We start from the raw sequence: 14,075 nt of genomic DNA on the forward strand, positions 1-14,075 counted from the left end.
TAAAATTGGCATTTGTAAGAACTAGCGAGAATAAAACCCCACTAACTTATACTAAAAAATGGGAAGGCCCACCTAAGTTAGTCTAAGAGTAAACATTTGTTAATTCTAATAATAATGCTATATGTATGCCATATTTAGATAAGGCCATCCACTCAAGACTATTTTTTCTTCAGTATCAGCCCTGCCATGTCATTTTTATCATTGTAGGACCAGACAGACATAGCAAATATGAGATATAACAGAATTCTTCTGGAATTCAATTTATGATGAATGTGGTTTAAACTTCAGAATGATTTGCTGCAGGTCTCAGGGAACCAGCATGAAGAACTACAGAATGTTCGAAAACACATCCATTCCTGTTTCACCAAAATTTCCTGTTTTCTGCTACCTCATCCTGGCTTAAAAGTAGCTACCAATCCAAACTTTGATGGAAAACTAAAAGGTTTGTCTTTTAATGAATATGTTTCCATTACTTAGTCTGGTTATAAAATTGTCATTTTTATCTGCCAGGCTTACAGCTGCTAATCTAGGTTATCCACTTAGTGAGGCTGATGATTAAAAATTATCAAGAGAACTGGGAATCCTGGGCTGGTGCTAGAACACCTCCTTAGTGAACTGTAGGATTCTATGGGTACTGAATACATCCACAGAGAAAATAGGCAAAATCCTGTGTTCACCTGGGAGGCAGTGACTCCCCCTTTTCACACATTCCTGCTCAACTTTGTACATTGAGAAGTGTTCTTTAATGTCTTCCTGTTAAATTTTCCTTCTTTACAGTAGAGGAGAAAAATAGCTATATTATTCCAATGTTATAAGTTCTATAATTATTGTTGTAGAATAACAATTCTAAATTATTAAAAGCTTCACTAAAAATGAAATCCTCTTCTGGATTTCATTTCTGAAATCCAGTTTCTGGAAAATCCAAAAGCACTAGAGTGTTTTTGAAATAGTGTATACTAATAGTATATAGTTGGCTTGTCAAGCAGAGGCATTACTAACATTTTAAGATTCCAAAGCAACTCAACTTGTTAGAAAAAGTGGTGGGGTAGGGTAGAGGTAGAAGTCTGAAAAAACAGAAGTGAGTATTTCCTTATAAATAATCACCAGGTCTTTAGATATTTGCTTTGTAATTAATAACAAAGTAGTACAAAGACATTTCTGACTTTTTAATTTATAAGCCTAGCATTGAGTACACATACCACTGATTTCAGACATTTCCTTAATTTACCATGGCCTTTCTGCATTGTGCCAGGGTTGGTGAGACAGAGATATGACAAGCTTTCAGCACAACTGTTCTCAAAGGGCTTTAAAATTACTCTTAAAAAGGGACAACATAACATGTATCACTTTTATGGAATTGGCAGGTTTGAAAAGCAAACCTATTTTTTACCCCTGTATCCATGCATGACATTTATACTTAGATACCTTATATTTAACTATGACAGTATCCTAAATAGAATCCCAAATTTCTCAATCATCAGCGTTATTTCTATACACATTTTGAATTATCTTTATATAACAGAACAGATAGCAGTAGGCACATAGTAATGTATGAGTTGCAGGATCCTGTCACTTCACTATCACTTATGAATTCCAGCCTACCAATGAGCCCACAGACCTCTTGATACTGAGCAGTTACCTAATGCCTTCATTGTGTTTTGAATAAATTTCATAAAGACAGGGCTCCCACAGGCCCCTCTTTCTTCTCTGGAGTTGGGGAGTCGTAAACAGGCAGGGGGTGGGTAGGCTTTCAACAATCCTTTATTGGAACAAAAAAGTACTCTGGCTTGTTCCATTCTTGTACTATACAGGTACAGTTCTTAAAGTAACTGATATATTTTACAATGAAAGAGCTCAAGGAGAGAGTTTAAGACAAATCACACAGATCTAGAACCCCCATTTTTTAACAGATTTGTTTTCCATCAACTTTTATTCAAATGTCTAAACATACATTCACCCACACAGTTGTTTTACAGGTACCCCCAAATTATGAGTATACCAAAGTAGCTAGCCTGAGAGAAAAAGAAATGAAAAGCAGCTTCAGGTGCCCATCTAAGTTGCGTTTTGATGAGGCTTTGTAGGACTTCTGCTGAATTTCTGTGTTCAAATGTGTGCCAGAATGTTCTAATGAGCCTCAGTTTCTCCTTGGGCAGTTTTGAAAGTCAGCTATCCACATTGTTTTTCCATCCCATTCTAAATCTTGTAAGTTGATGTGGTTTCTACCCATGGTGTCTTGTCCATTAGCTATGCCATTTTCCAGAGGGTCGGCATCTTAGTAACTTTCTTCCTCTAGGAAAGAAATGTCTCTGAATAAAAAAATTGTGCAAAAATTGTTGGATCATAATTCTCAAATACACTTTCACAAATGTATAGAAATAACTTTCTAGCTCACTATCAATCATAACTATTATAATTACTATATTTGTTCATGGTCCTTCACATTGAAATTGTCTTACCATTTCCCATGTTATATGAAACTTACAATACTATGATTCAAATTAACTGTTAGTAATTTAACAACTTCCCACATAGGAAATCAAAAGGATTAGGTTCATTTGTGCTACAGTCAACCAGTTCTTTCTGAGTCCCCACTGAATACCTCTCTTGACTTAGTGAATCTAATCTTTTAATTAACAAGGTGTTATCTTTCTTTTGGAGGTTGCTCTGTGTTACAGTACCATACGTAGAATGACCAGGTAATCAATCACATCATAAACTCTGGCGATACATCCTTAGCAGCTTCAGTTAGACTTCTGGAAGCATAGCCAAACACCATTGCAAGAGAATTCATTTTAAAAAGGTGTTTCTAATGCATTGTCAGTCAGGTAATCCTGAAAAAAAAAAAATCTTCCTTGGTTGATTTACACAGCAGTGCTTCACCAGTGCATCTGCCCTGCAGAGCTCTTATAAAGTATGTTATCACATCCCCAGTTATTGTGACAGATAACCACTCTGGCCCAGCCCCTGAATTCCTGGCAAAGTTTTACTCTTGTGGCAAAAATTATTGAAGAAATGATGGAAATAGAACATCATTCCAAATAATAATCTGGGGGATCCCTGGGTGGCGCAGCGGTTTAGCGCCTGCCTTTGGCCCAGGGCGCGATCCTGGAGACCCGGGATCGAGTCCCATGTCGGGCTCCCAGTGCATGGAGACTGCTTCTCCCTCTGCCTGTGTCTCTGCCTCTCTCTCTCTCTCTGTGTGTGTGACTATCATAAATAAATAAAAATTTAAAAAAAAAGAGAGCCTTCTGTCTCTCTTTAAAAAAAAAAAAAAAAAAAAAACAACAAATAATAATCTGCCCACACATATTTATTTGAATACTTGCAGTAGTCCAGAGCTAATTAGTAATTACTGTAAACTGATCTGGTCCATAGATGTTCTGGGTCATGTTTACTGTGTTGAACTAATATCGTTAGCAAGAGCTCACCACTTGTGCATGTTATGAATCTTTAGTTTGTACTTGCTGAATCCAAAACTGGAATACTGGTATTGGTCTCAGAACAAAGATTGTGGCTCATGCCATCTTCAGAACACACTTTTAATCCAAATATATGGTTCTATGCTGGTTACTTTAATGATAATTACACTTGCTGGGGCAATAAATACACAGATAGATATCATCTTATTCCATTCCCATTTTATAAGGGAATGAGGGGGTGGAATTTAAATACATGTGTTAGAAGTTATCTTAAAGTAATGTTATAACAAGGTTTTTGTTTTATACAAAAATTCAAGAAGAATTAATACATTCTAGATATATAGTAATATTTTACAAATGCTAAAAATCACATAAAGTTGTATAGCAAAAAAGAAACTCATCAGTATCAGTGAATACTGATGCACAGCAAACATTAACATGGAATGTGGTAACATAATACAAACACCAGTATTATTAGTGAATATTGCTAACTAGAAAGCAAACCACAATAATAAATTTGAATAAATGCATCTGAATAAATCAAAATATAATACAAAGCAAAATTATCAATAAAAATTGGTACAATGCAAACAGTGAAATACATTTGAATAAACTCCTATACAAGTACTCATAAAATATGGTCACTAAAATTTCAAAGGTGTACAAAACATGAAGTAAAAAAAAGTCTGAAGGGTTTCCAACATTATGCTCATACATCACATAAAAGCAGCAAGCAAGAGAAGAGAAACATGAATTCTTTTTTTTTTTTTTTTTTTGAAACATGAATTCTTATGTAAATTGCCATTTCAGTGTATAGTGGCGTTGTAATAGCAAGGAAAATGCGAACACAATCACTATTTGAATCATTATCCTTAAGACCTCAGAAATCATCAGTCCTAAAGCTTGAAAACTCAGTGACTCTGCTGAAATTCAGATTTTTAAAAATTATAGGCAATTACTACATTTACTTAGATATTAGATTTCTGGACATATCTAGCTTTTAATGTAGGTGTATTTTTCTGTATCTTTTAAAATAATTTCAGAAATTATCAGTGTTCAAAAGACTTCTCTGAAGATGTGTCTTCTGTGTTACTTCACTAAATATGTAAGGTTAAGCTTAAACCTAATGCTATAACACAGGAATGTCATCAGTTGTCCTAAACATGGTAGGTAAACAGCTTAGATAGACATCCTCTGATTTGTCTTCATGGCCTCCTCTTGCCACGTTATTTTGTATTGGTGAGTTTCACCACCAGAGGTGGTATCACCATCACCATCCTTCTGAACTTGAGTTCTACTTAGTACACCTTACCCAGTTCTAAATGCTTTCATAAGGTGGGTACATGAAAAACAGCAATTTTGGCATAGATTTTCTGGAGGGAAGACATCTTATAAGCCAGTAAGTATCTGGCCTTTTCCCCATTTATAAAACCACCAACAAACTTAAGTACATCAGAATACTTAAATGGTTATGTGAATAGGGAGTAAAATATTTGTTTAACATCAAGAAAGCTATTTTATGGTTGGAGGATAAGTTAATATGTAATTGAAATAAAGACTAACAGTAGTTTAGTAAGGAGGATCGATCATTTATTCCAGAAAAGTGGTCTTCAGGAGTTGTTTAGATGATGGGAAAATAAGTGATGGCTTTATCACTGGGGAAGAAATGGAGGATCAAAGGATGTTTTATTGTATAGCATGGAGGACTGGATTAGATTTTTAAAATAATGATGTGCTTTTACTTGTAGAAATAGATGATGAATTCATCAAAAACTTGAAAATACTCATTCCTTGGCTACTTAGTCCTGAGAGCCTAGATATTAAAGAGATCAATGGGAACAAAATCACCTGCCGAGGTCTGGTGGAGTACTTCAAGGTATCACTCTCATTTCTAGAGCATTGTTTTGGAATGCAGTTCCTACTTGAAACAATCAAATTATAGACTCTGTAATATGGGGACAAAGTTATGAGGAATTTATAAAGATTAAAAAAAAATCATGAGACTCCCAAGAGGAGCTTGCTTTCTGAAATTAAAATTTTAAAGAAAACTCTTAGAGTTAACTTTATCTTGAGAGCAATTTATTTTGGAGTATGAATATATCTGAGCTGGTAAAGTCTATTTTTTTGCTGGGGGAGAAGGTGTTGCTCAAGGTCCATAACATGTAGTAGGCCTCAGTCATTAGCCTTACAGAATTTTACCTTCATTCTGAAGATGTTCCCAAAGGGGTTATCTTTGCCTTCCTATTGGAGAAAATTCTTAACGCATTTCGTCTCTCAGCACCAGGGGCCGATTTGAAGTACCATTATTTGCATTTATTGCTTACGTTAAGTAGCACTGAATACTACACTTTTTTTAACCAATCCACATATACAGTGGGGAATTTCAGTTACCAATCTAATTTGTGGATGGATGCTCCAAGGATTAAAATACCAATTTTTTAAATTCACATTTTTGTCATTTAAAATACTGTCAACATACCTCCTGTGTATTTATCTTCATCACTCATAGCAATAAATGATGTTATTTATCTATTAAAATTTGAAATCTTAAAAGAAAATTGAATTCTCACTGTGCCTAGCATTATGGAGGAGCTTAGAATTTAGCAGATTAAGGACCCTTACAGAAATTTCTTCCATAACACTTATGACATCAACAGGTACAAATGCCTGTGAGTAACTGAAAAAAAAAAGGTTACTCCTAGCAGAGGGATGTGAGAAAGTTTTAGAAGAGTGAGTTTATTAAGTAAGCCTTTAAAAAGGGTAGGGTTGGCAAGTGGAGTTACATGAAAGGGGCACTTCAGGAAAAAGCAGAACTAAGAAAAGGAGAATTAACATGAGAAAGATAATAGTTCCTAAGCCTGTCAAGACCTTAGACCTTAGAATACAATTTAACAGAATTACAAAAATATTGAATGGAATTTATTGAACATGAATCTTTTTTTTTTAAGGCTTATATAAAGATCTATCAAGGTGAAGAATTACCACATCCCAAATCCATGTTACAGGTATTTTTTTTTTTTTAATGTTACAGGTATTAATCAAGAAGCATGACATTTTAAAACCTGCTTGTCACTAAAGCTAAGGTTTCCTTAGCTTTATATTTATAATAAGCTAAAGATATGCTCCAATCTGGCCGTCAGAAATTAGCAAACAAAAATAGTGGAATGATTTATTGGAAGATTATTTTTCTGTTAACTGTTTGTGTCTTAAGCTAAACATTTTCATATACACATAAAGGAGCATCACTTGTGCAGACATACAAACACTTTATACCAAAGCTTTCATAATTCTCTCTGTACAAAATTGGTTTAGAAAACAGACTCATACCGTGGTTTAGGTTCACACATTAACAAGCAGAAAAAGAGGTCCAGGCTTTAAAACAAATGGTCTCTACAAATAAACATTTAAGAAAGGAAAAACTAGCTTTTTCCTTACTTATCTAAAAACTTTCAGTTAATAGTTCTTTTGTTACCAGTGATCCATTGTTCTATCAGTATCAGTCCTTAAACCTAAGACATGTTTTTATATATGTCAGTTCATACAAAATGAACTATATATTATTTCCCATGTGTTTGGGTTTGTAGATTTTCCCCCTACATTTGATGAAAGGCTTAAAGATATTTTTTTAAGAGGAAAAAATCTTCCAAATGAAAATTCATTTTTATAACTATGGCTTACTGAGTTAAACTATGTTTTATGTATTTTGAAATTTTAATTTTACAAATTTTTAAAAATATAGTGGAAATACTTTAATCCTTTCAACTTATTTCATGACCTTGTGTTCTTGTATGTTTCTTTCACAATATTCAGAAATAAGAATTGCCTGTGAAGGTTTAATAAATATGAATTCCATTTTACATCATATTTTGTACTTTGTCCAAAGGCCACAGCAGAAGCTAACAATTTAGCGGCCGTGGCAACTGCCAAGGATACATACAACAAAAAGATGGAAGAGGTAAGAACTAAATAATATTTTAAATTATGTTTTAAATAAAATCAGTATTTCTTAAAAAAAAAATCAGTATTTCTTCCATGAGCTCATTCTTTTTTCTTCCAAGTTACACTGTCTACACGTATGCAAAGAAGTGGCATTGACTTATTCTTTCTCAGCCTCTGTATCTCACATTTCTATTTATTGTATTCCTAAAATATTTTTCAGGAAAGTAACACTATGCACAATTTAATACACATTTCAAATGTGTTTTCTCTATATTAGAGATACTTTTATTTTTTGCCACATCTTCCCACAATTTATAAGCTCTACTAATTAAAATAACATGTGCTACCCTCTCTTCACTACACCTCCCTTCATGCAATAATCCCAGTATTTCTATTTTAACTATAAAAACCCATTAAGGTGCCTGGGTGGCTCTGTTGGTTAAGTGTCTGATTCTTGATCTTGGCTCAGGTCATGAACTTAGTGTTGTGAGATTGAGCCCTGCATTGGGCTCCACACCAAACATGGAGCCTGCTTAAGATTCTCTCTCTCCCTCTCCCTCTGGCCCTTTATCTCATCGTGCTCTCTCTCAAAAATAAAACAAAACCCATTAGGAAAAAAAAGAAATTAAACTTTAAGAGCCAGTGTTTCTACATACTGCATTTCATTCCTCTTAACATTCTGAATTAGGATGCATCTAATAATTATATATCTACTAATAAATACAAGTTTTCCCTCTGAAAATATTTCTTATATAAATTACATCCAAAATTGATGGGAGTCTTAGGAGTCAAGGGAAATACAGTATATGGAATGGTATTCACAACATAACTAAAGGGTAACTAGAATGAAAGAATGCTTAATAGAGTTAAATCTCAACCAAAGTGATAGTTATGGGTAACAGATTTCCCTTGTAATTTTTGAAAAAACTGAAAATGTGGTCCAAGAACACTGAATATATACATCCATTTAGTTTCCTGAAGAAAATACGGAAAGGGCTCCATTCAAACAAAATCAGTGAAACGGACAACAAACATGTTTTTCATTTTACATTTTTTTAAAGGTTTTATTTATTTATTCAAGACAGACACACAGAGAGAGAAGCAGACACAGGCAGAGGGAGAAGCAGGCTCCATGCAGGTAGTCCAATGTGGGACTCGATCCCAGGACTCCAGGATCACATCCTGAGCCAAAGGTAGACGCTAAACCATTGAGCCACCCAGGGATCCCCCCTACATTAGAGTTTTATAGCATTGCTATTAAGTTGAACCTCACTGGCCAAAAATACTTCAGTATAGGTAGAATAAATTTCCCAGAGGATCTTGAATGTAAGTAGTTTATTTGGATTTGGATTCATTCTGTGAATGAACTCAATTTGCAGTTCACTTTGAATCATGCCTTTTCATCTTAAGGAACTTGGATTTCTAAGTCTTGGATATTCTTTTCCAGGTCAAAAAGAAAATAAAAATTAAGAATGGACTTATATAAGTCATCTATTAAGTACTGGTCCCACTTTCAGTTATGCCTTATATGGAGTATGTAAAGATACAGGCTGACAAAACATTTATGTAGACTCCTGATTATAGTGTTCTAACAAATTCAACTAGCGAAGTCGAAGATTTTGATACAGTTGCTAATTTTACTGTGCATTGCATAAACAGCACTTCTCTATCTGATACAGATTTGTGGTGGTGACAAACCATTTCTGGCACCTAATGACCTACAGACCAAACATTTGGAGCTCAAGGAGGAATCTGTGAAGCTATTCCGAGGGGTGAAGAAAATGGGTGGGGAGGAATTTAGCCGTCGTTACCTGCAACAGCTGGAGAGTGAAATAGATGAACTTTACATCCAGTATATCAAGCACAATGATAGCAAAAATATTTTCCATGCAGCTCGTACCCCAGCCACACTGTTTGTTGTCATCTTTATCACTTATGTGATTGCTGGTGTGACTGGATTCATTGGTTTGGACATCATAGCTAGCCTATGCAATATGATAATGGGACTGACTCTTATCACCCTCTGCACCTGGGCATATATCCGGTACTCCGGAGAATACCGAGAGCTGGGAGCTGTAATAGACCAGGTGGCTGCAGCCTTGTGGGACCAGGTAGGAATACTTTTAATACTCTTCAACTAATTGCAACACACAATTGAATGCCATCTGTGTACCAGACACAATGTTAGATGTTGGAACTAAACAGGTGAACCTGACTTGGGCCCAGACTTCAAGAGCTTTAAAATCTGTCAAGATGGCTAGATACAAACAACTAACTATAAGACAATATATGAAGTCTTACACAAATGTTTTCCAGTTAACATTTCAGTATTTTCAAATATCCGTGGATTAGGCAGTTTGGTCTTTCACTTTTTTTTTATCCTAAAAGTTAAAGTTGTTAAAAGTGTGAGAAAGCACAGCTGAGTTTTTATTGAGCTGATTGTGACTTGTTTATGTGCTAAGATTACTTAATACTTAAAGCTATCATTTGATTAGCATTTTGCTTTGCTAGAGGTATATGTGAACCACTATCATAAGTTGTTGTATCACTGTGTCTTTTAGTATAAACTCCTTAAAAGCAAGATCTGATTACTTCAGATTGTTTCTATTTGAAGTAGGCATTTGTACCAGGCTGTAGCATGAGTCCAGGTCAACTTCTGCACCAGCTACTTATGTCAGTTGTCCTTTATGCTTCAATTAACCATGGCCTAGTCAGGGTCACTGTGGTCCACTGTTCAAATAATTGATTATGGATAGGGAAGACAATTATAAACACACCTAGAACAATAATGAACTCACTCTCTCATTCTGGAAGTGTCTTCAGTAACATGAAAATTTAGGGGCATTTAGTGAAGCTAAAATTGAGAGGTTTCATAAAATTTAATGTTAAGACTTTTGAACATTTATATTCTGCAGGTAGCAAGTAATAGTTCTAATTTTCCCAGCATTTATACTTAACATATATTCTTTATAATAGAATTTTAACTAATGAATTTACCATGTGCCTTTGAAGAATCTAGTTAAGATAAACTAATGGTAGCACTCTGGGTAAAGAATGGATCCTCTAAAAAAAAAAAAAAAAAAAAGAATGGATCCTCTGAGCCACTGTCTAAAATAGCTCCCCCAACTTTAGAAGACTGAAGAGGGCTATATCAAAGCTCTCCTTGAATATGATGCTGAACCCTATGAGAAATATAGAATTGAGTTCTTCAAAAGGTTCTAAAAAATATGTAATCTTAATCTGAACTAAAAATATCTGTAATATTTGTTGTTAAATGCTCAGAAAAACTGTAAACAAAGTTGAATTATCATAATGCTATTAATGAAGCAAGATATATGCCTTTTTCCCCCCTTTTAAACTGCCTTTGCCACAGGGAAGTACAAATGAGGTAAGTTAAATTTTTTTAACTTGAGAGCTATATATTTATAAAGATTATGATATTCTTACTGTTTAAGCCAACTAGCCATTAATGGATTAAAAAAATCTTTGATGTAATGAGCACTGGGTATTACATGCAACTGATGAATCACTGAACTCTACCTCTGAAATGAAGAATACACTATCTGTTAATTGGTATTAAATTAAAAAAAAATCTTTTGGGCAGCCCCAGTGGCTTAGCGGTTTAGCGCCACCTTCAGCCCAGGGCATGATCCTGGAGACACAGGATCGAGTCCCACATCGGGCTCCCTGCGTGGAGCCTGCTTCTCCCTCTGCCTGTGTCTCTGCCTCTCTCTCTCTCTCTCTCTGTCTCTAATCAATAAATTAAAAAATCTTAATAAATAAATAAATAAAATAAAATAAAATAATAAAAAAAATCTTTGGTGACAGCTGCTCCCATTTCTTCAAAGATTCACAATTTTAACTGTGAATTTTCAACATGGGATTAAAATATTCTATTTATTCTAGACATCTGAATGTGATTTGATCTGTATACGAAACATACGAGTTGATTATCAAGAATATCCTGTTTTATGTTTTATTTCCTAAATATGTAGGAGATTTCAAAATTCTTAAGCTTCAACATTGTGTATTTTGTTCTACTGCATAGTGAAACAAAAATACAGTTATGAATCTTGAGGAAACTCAACTAGTAGACAGTATTTAAATGGAGCTACAACCCTTAGATGTTTTTAAAACTTGAGCTTTTGAGTGAGTTACCTTTACCACTTTTAAGCAGGTTCCAGGCAAGGCTAAAGTATAACTTTAACATACCTCAGACTGACCTGTAATTAGTGTTCATTTCTACTACTACACATGGGCAAAACTCTGAGGAAAGAATCTGAACCTGTAGGAAGCAATCATTTGTTACCTAAGAAAAATGATCTCTGTAGAGTTATTCTGGTCATTATCTTCAGGAAGCAAAACTGATCTCGAACAACTCTGAGATAGTACATCATTCTTTCCTCGGTTTCTGCTGTTCTATATAACTGGAGTATGTCCTCTAATCAATATTAATGATACATTTAATACTTACAAGTCAATAGAGAAGTATTTTATATAAAACTCAATAAAACAAATCCATTAAAAAAAACAGGAATTAAATTGAATGTTAGAATTATGATAGATCTAGGACAGTACCATGTTACACCAATATGTATTCATAGAACTGATGATGGTATTATTTAGACTTAAAAAAACAGCCATCAAGAGTTTAAAAAGATAAAAATTAATTTCCTGGGCATTGGTTATTATTTAAAGGATATCAAGCTTTTAAAAACATTCAGACTCTACAGACTCAGAATTACATCAGAAAAGTTGATTTTATTTTTTCTCCTTTTTTTAAAATTCAAATTCAATTTACCAACATATAACACCTAGTGCTCATCCCATCAGGTTCTCCCCTTAGTGCCCGTCACCCAGAAAAGTTGGTTTTAATGGAGTATTCAGTATGTGAGAGTCCAAAGAGGGAATGAATGTTAGACATTCACTGAGTGGGAAAAGGACAAAAAGGACAGCTTTAATGAGAAAAGGCTTTTCTGAGGCAATGCTTCTGAAAAATGTTTTGTAAGATATGAATCAAGTAATGGAAACAAGGAGGAGAATATGTTTAAATGAAGGATCCCAGTGTATCAAGGGGGAGGGGCAATGTATGTATTTGTTTGCATGACCATCTCAGGCAATAATGGAGAAAAAAAAAAATGGTTCCATTCTGAAAAACCTTTAAAGAAGCCTGGATAGCAAGTGGTCTAGCCATGTATAATAAAGTAGCTACTGGCAGTCAGAAGTTATGAGCTCCTGTAATTACTCTAGAACTGGTAGTATTGGCGATATGAGTTCTCAAGTCATCCCTGGGGCACAGTGTTTAGGAAGCTCTGCTCCAAAAGATATGCAAAGTAAAAGAAAATGCAGTCAGCAAGAAACCGTTTACCACAGAGATCAATCTGCAAAAGCAAAAACATACACATACTGGAGAAGTGAAAATACTTTTGAGTTCTAAAATTATTAGTTATTAATTTATATCTTAAATAGACTGATATATAAAGATTCCACATTTAGCATACTAATTATATAGTACCATAAACTAATTACACTAAAAAGGAAAAATTTTACAGCTGTGTTTATCATCTTGATTCTTGTATTTCTAGGCTTTATACAAGCTTTACAGTGCAGCAGCAACCCACAGACATCTGTATCATCAAGCTTTTCCTGCGCCAAAGTCAGAATCTACTGAACAATCAGAAAAGAAGAAAATTTAATCCAGATTTTTAGAAGTACAGGTGCATGACCAGTTGTCAGTTAAATATTCAGTTTTATGTCTCCATGCAAACATTCAAAGTGCTTCTATCAGGACAGAGTAAAATACCAAGATCCTCTGAAAACTTCAAAAAGGTTTAGTTCTTTTACTTCAGTGTTTAATAAGCAGATGTATTTATGCATGGTTATATCATTTTGTTAACATGTACAGTTTCTTAATTTGGTCTTCGAATATGCTGTTATAATTTAAAGTGTCTATTTATGATGACAGTACATGTGTTCTGCTTGAATTTACTAAATTCTACTACTGGGTTATAATTAAACCATGTAGTAATATTACTCTATGTTTGGATATGCTCATTTAATTTCTACAGGAGAATTTTTAAATTATTTCACATAGTCATCCATGTAAGCATAGCATAACTCAACAGGCTTGATTCAACCTATATCACCCTATATATACCATGAGCTTTTATTTTTAAAGACATTTAGGAGAGTTTTTCAGTTGCTTTATCAAAAACTACTGCTTCTTTTATATTATGATTTAATATAGAATATAAACTTGATCAAAAATGCACAAAAAAATCACTTTGTATATGTACTTGAGTTTCACTGCATTGTATATTTTTTCATTTGGTACACAAAGAAATGTATTCTTCATAGGTCTATTCTTTTAACATGTGAACTATTATTAAAGTTTACTCTGGTTCCTAAGATTAAAAACAAATGCTTACTGAATTTAGAAATGTTTGGGAGGTATTGATATAGAATCATAGAGGTTTATCGCTCTTTTTAAAATTAAAAATGCATTTTCTTCAGTGTTGACACCATTACAAATCTGTTTCCACTTTAAAAAACGTATGCTAATCCCTTTTTAGGTACCTGAGTTCTTTTAAACCAGTGATTCCATAATCTGGGAGCTCTAAAATAGTAATTTTTAACTTCCTTAGAGATAACCCATGTTTAAATTAAACAGTAATATAAAATAATGAGTAACAGAAAAGAGTAAGATAGGAAACTATG

At 34.0% G+C, this 14,075-nt stretch overlaps 1 protein-coding gene across 6 annotated transcripts in view; it reads left to right on the plus strand.

Moving 5' to 3' along the window:
- Positions 1-13,391, plus strand: part of ATL1 (atlastin GTPase 1) — a 74,128-nt gene extending 60,737 nt beyond the window's left edge. For 4 of the 6 annotated variants that reach the window (XM_072838524.1, XM_072838526.1, XM_072838525.1 and 1 more), the window contains exons 9-15: positions 304-442; positions 5,168-5,295; positions 6,368-6,424; positions 7,303-7,374; positions 9,038-9,469; positions 10,732-10,746; positions 12,944-13,391. In XM_072838524.1, the coding sequence (XP_072694625.1) occupies positions 304-442; positions 5,168-5,295; positions 6,368-6,424; positions 7,303-7,374; positions 9,038-9,469; positions 10,732-10,746; positions 12,944-13,054 (954 nt within the window). In that variant the 3' untranslated portion in view covers positions 13,055-13,391. The remainder of the gene's footprint in view (positions 1-303; positions 443-5,167; positions 5,296-6,367; positions 6,425-7,302; positions 7,375-9,037; positions 9,470-10,731; positions 10,747-12,943) is intronic. The other 2 variants (XM_072838528.1, XM_072838529.1) reach the window with 1 other exon arrangement.
- The last annotated feature ends 684 nt before the right edge of the window (positions 13,392-14,075 follow it).

Source organism: Canis lupus, chromosome 9 (genome assembly GCF_048164855.1).
Source record: "Canis lupus baileyi chromosome 9, mCanLup2.hap1, whole genome shotgun sequence".
In the NCBI taxonomy this organism is placed as follows: domain Eukaryota; kingdom Metazoa; phylum Chordata; class Mammalia; order Carnivora; family Canidae; genus Canis; species Canis lupus.